This window comes from Tiliqua scincoides, chromosome 1 (genome assembly GCF_035046505.1).
Source record: "Tiliqua scincoides isolate rTilSci1 chromosome 1, rTilSci1.hap2, whole genome shotgun sequence".
Lineage (NCBI taxonomy): Eukaryota > Metazoa > Chordata > Lepidosauria > Squamata > Scincidae > Tiliqua > Tiliqua scincoides.
Window position 1 is genome coordinate 147,769,797 of NC_089821.1, and position 13,025 is coordinate 147,782,821.

Sequence of the window (13,025 nt, forward strand, 5' to 3'; positions counted from 1 at the left end):
GTTGCACTGAACCCGTCACCACTATGAATGCCGTAGGTTTTTATTTTGCCTCTGGCCCCTATTCCCACATCTCTGCTAACAGCTTAGAAAATGTTCATCACTCAACCCTGAAATGGCAGAGCCATCTTTCATACCTCCTTTTCGCCTCTCCATCACAATCATCATCTTCTCAAATTGTTATTGCACTCCTTCCCACCCCTGAAACTTTCATCAAAGCGTTATTTATGCCATAACTTTAAAGGCAACTCACGTAACTTCTTTGCAGTCTCCATGACACAGAAGCTGCCTTCTCCGGTCAACTCTACATTTGGAAACTCTGATCTGATCAGAGGTCCTTAGCTTCATTCAGAGCACTCAAATTCCTACATAGCAATTGAAGACCAATTTCATGAGCAATGCAACCTAACAACCTCTATTTCATCACTCCTCAATGCTTTTCTATCTTTAGGAATTCTGGAGGGGTTCACTGCATGAACTTGGCACGAAAGAATTTTCCGCTTTTGAGATGGTTTCTTTTTCAGCATTTATTTCCATTTGAATATTGTGCAGTTCTCTCCTTTCATTGCACCTGTCTTGATTTGCACCCTGCACAGGCAATAGGATCACTGGGAACTGGAAAAATTTGAGAGCCACTTCATCTACAGGCCTGCGTGGCTCAGGGCGCAATCCTAACCCCTTATGTCCGTGCTTTCCAGCACGGACATAAGGGCAATACAGCTCTGAGATAAGGGAACAAACATTCCCTTACTTTGAGGAGGCCTCTGTGAGTGACACCCAACTGCAGGATGCAGCACATGGCCCGTTGGCACCGCTATGCCAGTGCTGGAAAGTACTGACATAAGGGGTTAGGATTGTGCCCGTGGTTGCTTAAGGACCTTCCGTCTAAGGAGTGCATATATGACATTGATCAAAACGCAACGGAGAGGCTCTTAATGAGGAAACCAGGTCCCCTATAGCCTATAGCAGGGATGTCCAAAGTTTTTGGCAGGAGGGCCACATAGTCTCTCTGACACTGTGTCGAGGGCCGGGGGGGGGAATTAATTTACATTTAAAATTTGAATAAATTTACATAAGTTTACAAAAATGAATATATTAAAGATGAACATAAGAATGAATGAAGGTCTTGCAATAGCTCAAGGCCTACAAAAGGCATAGCGTCTGTTTACGCAACAAAGAAGAAGCTCTTAATGAGGCAATGAGTCTTCAGTAGCTTCAGTAGCAGTGAGTGTCTGGCTCGGAGCATCTGTTTACACATTAGATGGGCTGAATGTTCACATAACAACCTAACTGCATAACAACGGGGATTGGAGAACTCTAAAAGGTAAGTATTTTTTTTATCTCAGCTTTTGAAACAACGCATACCAGCAAAGTGCGTGCTTCACTGGACACCTAGTGCATAGGACTGGATCGTAAGTAACTTTAGTAGAGTGACTGCTTCATTTGCACCTGATGCAATGAGAATACCAAATTCTGACATATCTCACTGTCACTGAGTTCTCAGTATCCTGAGGAAAGGCTACAACGTTTGGAGCTCTTCAGTCTGGAAAAAAAAGTGCCTGGGGGGGACATGATTAAGGCATACAAAATTATGCATGAGAAGGATAGAGTGGATATCCCTCTCACACAACACCAGAACCAGGGGATATCCACTAAAATTGAGTGTTGGGAGAGTTAGGAGAGACAAAAGAAAATATTTATTTACTCAGCCTGTAGTTAGTCCATGGAACTCTTTGCCACAGGTTGTGGTGATAGCATCTGGCCTAGATGTCTTTAAAAGGGGATTGTACAAATTTCTGGAGGAAAAGTCCATCACGGGCCATGATGTGTATGTGCAACCTCCTGATTTTAGAAAAGGGCTATGTCAGAATGCCAGATCCAAGGGAGAGCCCCAGGATGCAGGTCTCTTGTTGTTTTGTGTGCTCTCTGGGGTATTTGGTGGGCCGCTGTGAGAAACAGGAAGCTGGACCAGATGGGTCTATGGCCAGATCCAGCAGGGCTGTTCTTATGTTCTTCTCCGGCAAGCCAGCAAGAACTGGAAAACCTGTGATGAAAATCTGTGATGAAAACACAAAATGCACTCATGTGGGAGGAGACAATCCTTCAAGAATCTGGGCTCTAAACAGTTTAGAGCTTTATAGGTCATCACTACCACTTTGAATAGTGGTCAAAATAGTGCTTCAAAAGTGAAGACGGATAAACAAGGCTGTAGCAAGGACATGGCTCCTTGCTCCTGTAACAAGCTGAAGTTTCCAAGAAGTTTTCAGAGACAGCCCCATCCAGACTTGTTACACAACAGTCAAATTTAGATGTTACCAGTGCATGGGTAACCACAGCTAGGTCCACCTGATCCAGAAAAGCATAGAGTTGGTGAAGGCTGAACTCCTCCTGATGTCTGAAGCAGCATGCCAAATACTGTCGTCGTCCCCTTACCCGATGATGTGCCAGCATCTGGTTCCCCCACTCTCCAAAGTTCTAGCTCAGCACTTCCCTCCCCTCCCCATTTCCTCTTCCTTTTCCAACCCAGTCCTTGGAAGGAAGAGGAGGAGCAGTAGAGACCAATAGGTGGATAGAGATGGCTGCCTCTACCAATCTGCTGCCTGAAGTTTCTGTTGGCCTCACGGATGACCATCCCTGAGTGTAGTGGGCAGTTCTGTCTGTTTCCTTAATCCACTCCCACCACTTTAGTCCATCCTATTTAGCTTTTCCAGCTTCCGAAAATAACCCTCCAGTAAGTCAACATTGCTGTATTCAAGAAATAATAATACAGTATGCTATTCCAAACCATATTGCGGTACTAAGATTAACCACAACTTAAGACTGCAGCTCACGTTACAAATAGTGCAACAAAATCAGGCAACTTTCCTTATGCATGTTAAAACACACATCCTAATAATAATATGCATTTCATGAGAAGTGCCAAAATATACATTTCTCAGGGCCTGGTACAAGCCTGTAACAAGGTCTCTTTCCCAGCTACAATCCTGTGTCAATTTTTTTTTTTTTTTTTTTTGGGGGGGGGGATGAATTGATTGATGTCTTTTCACTTCTTTCAAGCTTCCTTTGTATAAGCTTCCTACCTTTCTGACAACCTGATTTGTATTTCCAGCCAGACACAATAGCACCCCCTTGCTATTACAATTATATTATATTGACAACAATATATTATAACAAGTATGCGCAACCTCCTGATTTTAGAAATGGGTTATGTCAGAATGCCAGATGCAAGGGAGGGCACCAGGATGCAGGTCTCTTGTTATCTGGTGCGCTCCTTGGGGCATTTGGTGGGCTGCTGTCCAGTGGGGCTGTTCTTATGTTCTTAGCATGGCATGTGTGTGCATTCATTCTGTTTAAGTGATAAACACCCTTTCACAGCATTGTTGCTTGTCCCTGGGATTTAGTCAGAGGCCTGACTCATTTATTCACATATGCACTGAGGCATCAAAATCCTATCAGCCATACTGGCTCCCACTATCCTCCCTAGAATCTCTCAATTCTCAAGGTTTGACACTATCAGAGTGCTTGTCCTGCTGCTGCCAGAAGGTTGCAATTCCTTCTTGGCTTCTCCTGCTTGGGTATAAGAAATATGAGCAGGAATTAGGAAACTCTAAAGCTGCTTTGGAGAGAAAAGCAGGCCCGCTTGGGAGAAAAGCAGGTATAAATTGAATAATAATAAAGTCATAATTCTCCAGACAGCATGCTACCATATGAAAGCACATATCTCTCGGTTCTAGAGGAGGAACTGGATCAGTTCACTGTGCAGAACACTGCTTCTGATTAGTTCCAGCCAACTCAGGCAGGCAAAGTTTCCTAGATATAGATACAATACAGATACAAGGAAATGAGTTTTCATAAAGAACTTCAGGGATGATCTACAATTTGGTCACCCCTTTCTCCTCATAGTCCTAGGCTTTCAGACTGCTTGTTTTGAATTCTAAACAAAAAGCTTCTAAAAAATGACTGCCTAACACTGGGAGCAAAGTTGATACCACTCAGACACATAATGTACCCCATTTTGGTAATACACGTTAAGTACATAGAATAGACACTAACATAGATCTTACTCAAATCCAAACACATGCTACCATGGGAAGATCCAAAGCCTGCCCACTACAGTGTTGCTGTTGCAATGACTATATGCATACAATTACTTTGTATGTAGTACAAAGATGTACTTCAGAGAAATGTAGTAGTGGCCAGGCCATTTGGACACTTGATTACTCATTTGAAAAACTAATTTCATCTCACGGTTACAAGTGTTGGCTCATATGTAAATCACTATGTACTCAATGTAGCTTACTCCTAGGCAAGTGTGCACAGAACTGCAACTTTAGCCTCACATTATATGATGGAGGGGCGCTGGCAACCACTTCAGGCATTTTCTGTCCATCTTTGTTGTGGGGCATGGCCATGCTTTCTGATTAACCTGATGCAGAACAGTGAACTCCTCATCTAGTTATGCCATTTTATTTTTATATTATGTTTTATAATACCTATGTATCAGCAATTCAGTCTGCGAATGAGCCAACTTGTTTCTATCCAACTAGTTTCACATTAATAAAGAAAGCCATGTGTTCACACCCCTCCTCTGCTCCAGGATCATGTTCTCATACCCAACTTCACATTATGCTATTTGCATTCACTTTATCACCAAATCATGCAGCCGCCGAATGCCCAGGTGAAATATCAGATGTTGGGATCTGCAGCTTTAATGAACACATTTCTCTCATCTACAGTGTGCATCACTTTGCATCCCTGAAGACATTTTTCTCTATATAAGAGATGAGAGCTTCTTTTCATAAAAAAGACAGCACCTAAATGGTCCACATTCTCTGAGGCACTTCATCCAAACTGAAAGCGACTTGAGCAAAGATAATTTTTTGCATATTTGTTTCGGCTGGAGAGAAGGGGATGGGCCACCCTCAGAGACAGAACACATACTCAGCACCTCCAATTAAAAAGACCTCAAGGCAAAGAGCTGGGAAAAGTTCTGCCTGAGATATGGAGCCACTGGGGGGGCTATGAGTGGTGTAGCTACCAGCAAATGGATTTTATCTTTGCAGAGCAGCATGGTAAGAAACCACAGGAAAGTGGTAACCATGCAGCTTTGATATTAACCAGCTCTTAACTAATAGCACATGGTGCAGAAAAAGGCAACAGGAGTCCATGTGTTTTAAGAGCATGTAAAAGGAGCAGATTTGGAATGGCATTATCTTTGTGTAAGCATTTTGCCATTTTAGAACTGAGTATCCTTTAATAAACACAATCATATAAGAAAAGAGGAAAACCAATGAAGCGTTATGTCCAACTAATACAGTTCTTTAAAAAAATACTAGCATGCAGCAGACCATGTCCCTTCCACTCTTCAGTAATAAACTTGCCAATACGGAATTAATTTTTCTTTCAATAGAATTAACAAGAAACAGCTAGATGACGTCAAATGGTAGAGATTAAAATGTAAAAATAATCACACTTCAATGTTAAGTATTCACTTGACATTAAGTGAATACATCAAAGGCAACCACTGAAGTCAGAAAATATGTCTGCAGACACAGGGGCTTACAGAGGTAGAAGCTTAGACCTTGCCTAAAACAAAGTCTAGGTACTGCATTTGCACATATTCACCTGCTGTTCCTATTGATTCTCCCTTCTCTGATATCTTCCCTACTGTTGTCATTTAACTGTAAGCTCCTAGGAACAAGGACTTTTCTTGGCTTATGCAAATAGATTAAGCATCATTCACATCAATGGTGTAAAGAGGGCTGAGATTAAAGGAAGGCACCCCTATTTTACACACATTCCTTTCAAAGGAGCCTCCATTTCAGTACTTTTGGCGACAAAATCCTTATTCCCTTTTCACTGGCAATGGCCATCTAAAAGGAGGCCATCCACAGCATAATCCCCCCTTCCTCTCTTTGGAAGGGTGTGGGATAGTAAATGACTTTCCTACAAGTGGCTGCAACAATCATTTGAAAATAGACAATCTGCAGAGCAATGCACAGTACAATACCTCTTCATCCCTTTACAAATGCTCTACCAGAAGAAGACAGATCCCACTGCGAAAAGTTATTTCTTTTTTCTCCTAGCTTTGTGATGAAGGAGCCTCACCCCATTCCCTTCTTGTCTTCCACTTATTTTCCCAAACGAAAGTCTCAGCATAATGTTCAATTCGAAAGAGGCTTCCCTGAGACATTTTAAAATCAGTGGCATCTATTGCAGAAAGATTGTATAGCCAAGCAGACAGGTAATTTCTGGATTGCCATAAGAAACCAAAACCAAAATGCCACAACACTCTGTTTTCACCTAAAAGCTGGCATTCATTGTTACCATTCAAAAATGCACCTGTTTCAGGGGGTATTCATTATATTTATCTTTAAAGGCTTCATTTTTTTAATAGCACTATGTTCATGGAGATATTAAGGTTTTGTCCAAAGGGCAACATGTACCAGTAAGGGAGTTTGGGGGGGGGGAGAATCATAGTCAAAGCATAAATGGTAAATTGTATTCCAACGCAACATGATGATCTTTGGCCCAATCCTATAGGCTCAAAGTGCTGTCAGAACACATGTTCCATCAACACTGGAAAAGCAGCCATAAAGTACTTTCTGGTAGTGCACAGAGTAGCTGCTAGCATACTGGTAAGAAGGGTGGAGCCTTCTCACCAATGTGCACACACCACTGAACCTTCAAGGCCTACTGAAGCAGGTAAGATGGTAAGTGGGACTCTGTACAGAGTCCTCACCTATCAAATGTTTATGCCTAATAAAGGTTTTGTTGACTGTTGACTGGTAAGTGGGGAAAAGGCAGAATGGCAGAGGGAGGGGCAAAACTGGGTGGGGAGGAGGAGCAATGAGGTGGGAGGTGCTGGATCCAGCAGTCAGGGTCCAAATCCTATCCTCCTTATTCACAGCCTCCCTGCTCCCTTCCTCTCCACAGAATTGCATTGGTGAAACTGCTAGTGCGGGTCAGAGGAGAGCCATTGCAGAGAAGGAGGTTGAAGCAGGGATAAAATCCCCTTTCCCTGCTGAAGTCTCCCGAACTGCTCCCCCCACCCCAACTGTTGAATACAGTATGCCTGTTTTTGGCACAACTGCACTGGGGGGGGGGAAGGATGGGACTGGGCTGCAACTTTATTAATAATAATCCTTTCTAGTTTATGTCTGCATTCCCCAATGTATTAACAATTCATGCTTTACAACCTACTATCTCCAAGTTTTCCTCTAGAAACAAGATCTGGAGGCAAATTAGCACTGGTGATAGAGTCTATCCTTTTTGCAAACCTGGACTCAAGACTTATACATCCCAGTTTAGTTCTGCCTGCAAAGTCAGTGCTCATTATTCTCTAATTACCAGTTAGAGTCTGCTAATCAACTTCCTAAGAAAGTTGCAAATGGGTAACCTTTACAAGTAACAAAATTGCACCCTTCAATGTACATAAATGCTATGTGAAAATTATTTTGTCACAAGTGAAACATTGCAGTGTCTTAATTCTCCAACGTTTAGCTTTGCACTTCAAGAGAAAGGTCAGTGTTAACTGTGTTGACTGCCTAACTTCAAGGCTCCTTCATTAATTTTACCATAAGCCTAGAAAGCAAGCTGCACTCTCTCCACAGAAAAGCAAAAGAAAGGCTTGGGAACCTGCAGGGCACCTGGCTGCCAGTTAAGCCTCTCTAAGAAACAAATCTCAGTTATCAGGCCTCACACATACAACAGCTCCTAAGAGGAGACAAATGGTTTTGTAAAGCAGGCCCAGAGGGTAAGCCGCTCACTTTTCATGGGGGAAAATGCCTTGGTATCCAGATAATTTGAGATCAGTGCTTATCTACAGTTAAAAATCAAATTGTTCACACAGAAAAAAGCAACAGCTAGATACATTTAAAAAAATCCTCCAAAATTTATTTCCTTCAGGGTTTTGCAGCATACCCTCTAATTGCTCCAAACCAACTCATAATGCCAGGTAATTAACTATCCCAAATGCATACCAAATATTAGCCTTCCTTACCACTGACACCTGTACAGTGGAAAAACAGTCAGATCTTGAAATGTGTGTACAGTACTTCTGTTTCCACCATGTGTATGCATGGGGAAGGGGTGTGTGGAAGAAATCCCAACCCAAGGTAAATTTTATTCAGAAAAACTGCTAAGTCTCAAATCCAGATTTAAATGCAGGTTTCTATCACCACCTTATGGGAACTCTTCCCTTCCCTAATTCCCAAGGATGCAGAAGCATCTTGGAAGGATCACCACCCCAATTAACAGCTGTAATTCTTATTGGGAAGGAAAGCTCCAAATACAATAAATCTATTTTTGGCCAAATCCAAGGACTTTTGTGATTTGAAGCAGTAGTCTCTGAATTTCAGGCTGACAGAAATGATGACATACCATGAGCAGCCCAAGCCAACAGCTGGACACTGTCTTACACACCCTCTCCCCCACCCTCATCCTGAAAGAAATGGACTATTTGGAACACAACTCATTAGCTACTCTTGAAAATATCAGAGTAACTATCTGATGAACTAAATTAAGGTTATAAATAAGCTTTAAGGACGAGACTTGAGTGTACTCCTTGGATTTATTTTTATTTTTTATGTTTCACATTTGTAAAACGTCCTTCCTCCAAGGAGCTCAGGGTAGGGTATACAGTTCCTCCCCTCCTTCTGTTCTCACAACAACCCTGTGAAGTAGGTTAGGCTGAGAGATAGTGATTGACCCAAGGTCACCCAGGAAGCTTCATGGTTGACAGGGATTTGAACTTGGATCTTCCAGGTCTAAGCAATACCTGAACCATTACACCATCCTGACTCTGCATGGTCTGCAACCCTTGCACGGTTCATGGCACAAGGTCATACCAAATCAAATGTTCCTAGGTTCAGGGGTGTAATCACCACTGTGAACAAACTGCAAAATTTTAAACAGCTGGCAACAGAATATCTTTGAACATGGGATCTATTCAACACAGCTTGACGCATTAATGACAGGTCAAAGTCTAAGTGGTGATTAGGAAGAGCAACAAAATACTTTGATTTATGTGGCGCTTTTGTTTGCTCAATCCTACTGTTATTAAAGAGTGCACAACGCAGAGTAGCACTTATATTCAGCTACATGAATTATTTTATATCATAAAGGTCATACACAGGTATTCTTACTCACTACTAGTATTCTGGATTACTACCTTCAAGACTGCAACAGCAATTATTTTGGGCTACAGTCAACACATGCACAGTTATGACATCTAGCAATGACGTTGGGATGAAACCCCCAGCCACACTCTTCTAACTTTATCCAAGGTATCTTGCCTCTTCCCACCTCAATCAGGAGTGACAGAGAATGCCAGTGTTGGGGTGGGAGGACAGAAACAGACACACACAAAAGTGTCAAAATTCTCTGTGAGTTAAAAACCTGAACTGTGGCACACACATAGTCCAAGATTTTACTGACTAGAATAGTAAGGAAACTTACTGCCAATCCTAACTAAACCACCATGAGGCAATGCAGGAGCACCTGTGTGGCTCTTGCTTTATCCTGTGGGGTACTTTTAGCTGCTGGAGGTCTCCTCAGGTAAGGAGATATTTGTCATTTTGCCCTGGGGTAAGACCCAGCAGCCACTATGGGACAACTTGGACGTCTGCCAGCTTGATTGCTGGCACAAGTCCACATTAACCCCGGAAGATACATCAGGTCCAGAAAGGGGATCAGAATTAGCCATGCACCACTGCCAAGCACTGGCGGACCTAGGGCGGGGCAGACGGGACAAATTCCTTGGGCACTGACCCTCTGGGGGCGTCTCCACCAGCCTCACCCTTTGTCCTTTTCTTAAAGGAGAAGGGGCACTCATTTACTCATTATCATAATCATATTATGATGATTTATGGGCAACTTCTTACACTGCATTTTAAAGAGACAGAACACTTTAGGATGCAGTTGTCTCAGAGAATGCTTCTGATCAGATATTTTCAGAGTTCATATTGCTACTTAAGACAGAACTGTATGTGTGGGAGATGTGCCAAGATTGTAAAATATTCATGACCCTGTGACAACTTAGGGCCCAATCCTATCTGACTTTCCAGTGGCAGTGCAGCTATGCCAGTGGGGCATGCACTTCATCCTGTGGTGGGGAGGCAGACACAGAGGCTTCCTCAAGGTATGGGAACATTTGTTCCCTTACTTTGGGACTGCACTGCAGCTGCACTGGTGCTGGAAAGTTGGATAGGATTGGGCCATAAGGCTGCAAACCTAACCTCACTTCCCTGGGAGTAGGACCAATTGAACACAATAGGACTTACTTCTGAGTAGACTTGCTTAGGATTGTGCCCTAAGCAAGTAATGTGGCACAAGTTTTTATAAGCTAAAGTTATTTCATCTACCATTTTTACATTGCTATCTTCTATAATACAGTAATAATAATAAATTTAATTAATTAATTAAATTGGGGGGGGCGCCAAAATGTTAGTTTGCCCCAGGTGACAGATGGGCTAGGTACGCCACTGCTGCCAAGTCTGTACCCATCCTGGGCCTGATCTACCCTGCCCCCATCACCACCTCGTTCTGCCCACCCCCACCATGTTTGACGCCAGGCTCCCTCCAACCCCCTGGACTGGTGAATCTTCAGTCATCTGCTGGTATGCAAGTGGCTGTTCCAGCCTTCCCATCTGTGGGCCTACAGCACATACTGGCAGAGGCTGATTTGTGACTGCCATAAAGTAGCTGATGCAATGCTAGTTATGCCAGTGGCCGTGGGGGATAGGATTGGACCATTAGAGATTTATCCATCTTCCATAGTTGAACACGAATATACCCCTAATACTCAGATATTTTTCACAATAGGTTCACAAATAAAATCTCACAATTATTCAATAGTTAGTAGTTCACAGAAGGAATTGGATAGTTGGGACTTGTTCAGAAAACAACCTCTAGTGTAGTGGTTCTCAAACAGTTAGCGAGCTTTACTCTCTAAGTAAATCTTTGTGGGGGTGGGGCAAGGACAGCGATGCCATCCCCAGGATTGCATTGCTAAGGGAGGGGGGGTGCTTTCATTTACTTTCACTCACTGTGGGCTGCTGCAGGTTCCAGGAGGTGCAAGGAGCCCTGTGCAGCTCTCTGCAGGGCTCCCCGAGGCTTAGAATCTTCAAACGATGTGATCGCAAAGCACTTCTGGTTTCCATGAGGTTCTTTGCGATTGTTTGAATATTCAAAGCCTCAGGAAGCCCTGCAGAGGGCTCCACGGGGCTCCCTGCACCTCCTGGAGCCTGAAGAAGCCCGCAGTGAATGAAAGTAAGCAAAAGCACCCCCCTTGGCCCACCTTAGCGACGCAATCCTGGGTATCATGTTGCTGCCCTCGCCCTTTTCCCCACCCCTTAAAAGGACTGGAGGACCGTTACATGAACTTAAGACCCACCAGTTTGAGAACCACTGCTCTAGTGGAAATGGAATTTGCAGGGGCAGCCAAGAAAGGAAGTCAGTGGAGAAAAAAAGTAATCATCTCCCAATAGAGGTCAGTACATAGCACACTAAGGGCACAATCCTAACCTACTTTCCAGCACCAACATTAGGGCAATGCAGCCCAGAGAAAAGGGAACAAACATTCCCTTACTTTGAGGAGGCCTCCATGAGTGCCACCCAACTGCAGGATGCAGTACATGTTCCATTGGTACAGCTAGGTCAGTGCTGGAAAGTTGGTTAGGACTGGGTAAGTCCCATATAGATCTGAAGAGTGGACTTTGCAAGTTCCATTCCTTTTCCTGTACTTAAATGAGCCTTGATCTAACATCCTTGGATGTCAAGAGACGACCAAGCAGTGGTCAGAACTATGGAATGTGCCAGAATGCTCCTCTTCTACTGTAACTGCAGGTTATGTCCATGGTTACTACAGCATATAAAAAGGACTTCTGTATGTCTGTCTTTTTTGAGTGTGTATTTTAAACTAATCAATGGTTTGAGTAAAAATGCACAGTCCTAATTACAGGAAAAAAGGAAAAAAATTCAGAATCATGAAGCATGTTGGGTTGTTTGCACATATTTGTATTTCTTAACAATTCTATTCCTAAGTCAAGATGAAATGCACAAATAGTCATAGGCAGATTAACAGAGTTTTGAAAATTGCTTCAGTATTTCCACATCTCTGCTTATGGCTTGGTCTTAAGACACTGTTCGCTTCCTCAGGGTTACAGCCAGACGGCTCATTCTCATCATAAAGTAGATGAACTGGATGTCTTTGTGAAAAAGAGAGATATCTTTTTTACCAGAAGACTCACACATGCTATGAAAATATTTTGGAAGGCAACATGATGCTTTATACAGCATAACACATTCATAACACACAGTTCCATAACACAAAGGAACTGCCCGCCCCTGGATTATATCACACATGGCACAATTATGTCCTAGAAAATACTACCAGATACTACATTATCAGCCTTACTCTTGTGCCTATGCATTATCTGGCAGCCACTTCAATTCATTGGAAAAGATAATTTAATAGGTGCTTGTTCAGTTTTACAATTAGGCACAGTTTGGGCTTTGTCGTACCTTTGCAATGTCTTCCTGAGCTGCTACTAAGTTCAAGTACGATATATTGACCAGGTCAGGGCCATAAACAACTGTCAGCATTCTGTTTTCCAGTCGTCCTCCTACGTTCCCTGCATCCAGATGTTCACGGAGTTTTGGATCCTGAAAGTAAAAATTTTAGGAGTCATTAAAGTGTCTGCCTGTGCTTTCTGCAAAGTAGTTTAAGGCCTGGGAAACATGCTCAGCATTTTAAACAGCTTCATTTGTGGCCAGATTCATCCTATTTTGGTTGAAACCTTTCTGCTCCCTCATTTCACTTTCACACAGCTGGTACATGCACTGATATTGTCAGACACAAACTCTTCCAAACTTCAACCAATGCTATGCAGATAAGGAAAGGTTGATGAAATTAATTCTTATTTACCTAATTATACTGGAGGTAGAAGGATCCTGAAGACATTTTTCTTCTCCTGTCAAACCTATTATTCAAGACTGAATTTTCCTATATCACACCAGTTTCCATA

The 13,025-nt window shown here is 42.8% G+C and overlaps 1 protein-coding gene across 1 annotated transcript in view; it reads right to left on the reverse strand.

Moving 5' to 3' along the window:
• The window catches only part of PLCB1 (phospholipase C beta 1), a 521,389-nt gene that overhangs the window by 205,149 nt on the left and 303,215 nt on the right, over window positions 1-13,025 (reverse strand). The window contains exon 4 of the mRNA XM_066639109.1: window positions 12,523-12,663. Coding sequence (XP_066495206.1) covers window positions 12,523-12,663 — 141 coding nt within the window. The remainder of the gene's footprint in view (window positions 1-12,522; window positions 12,664-13,025) is intronic.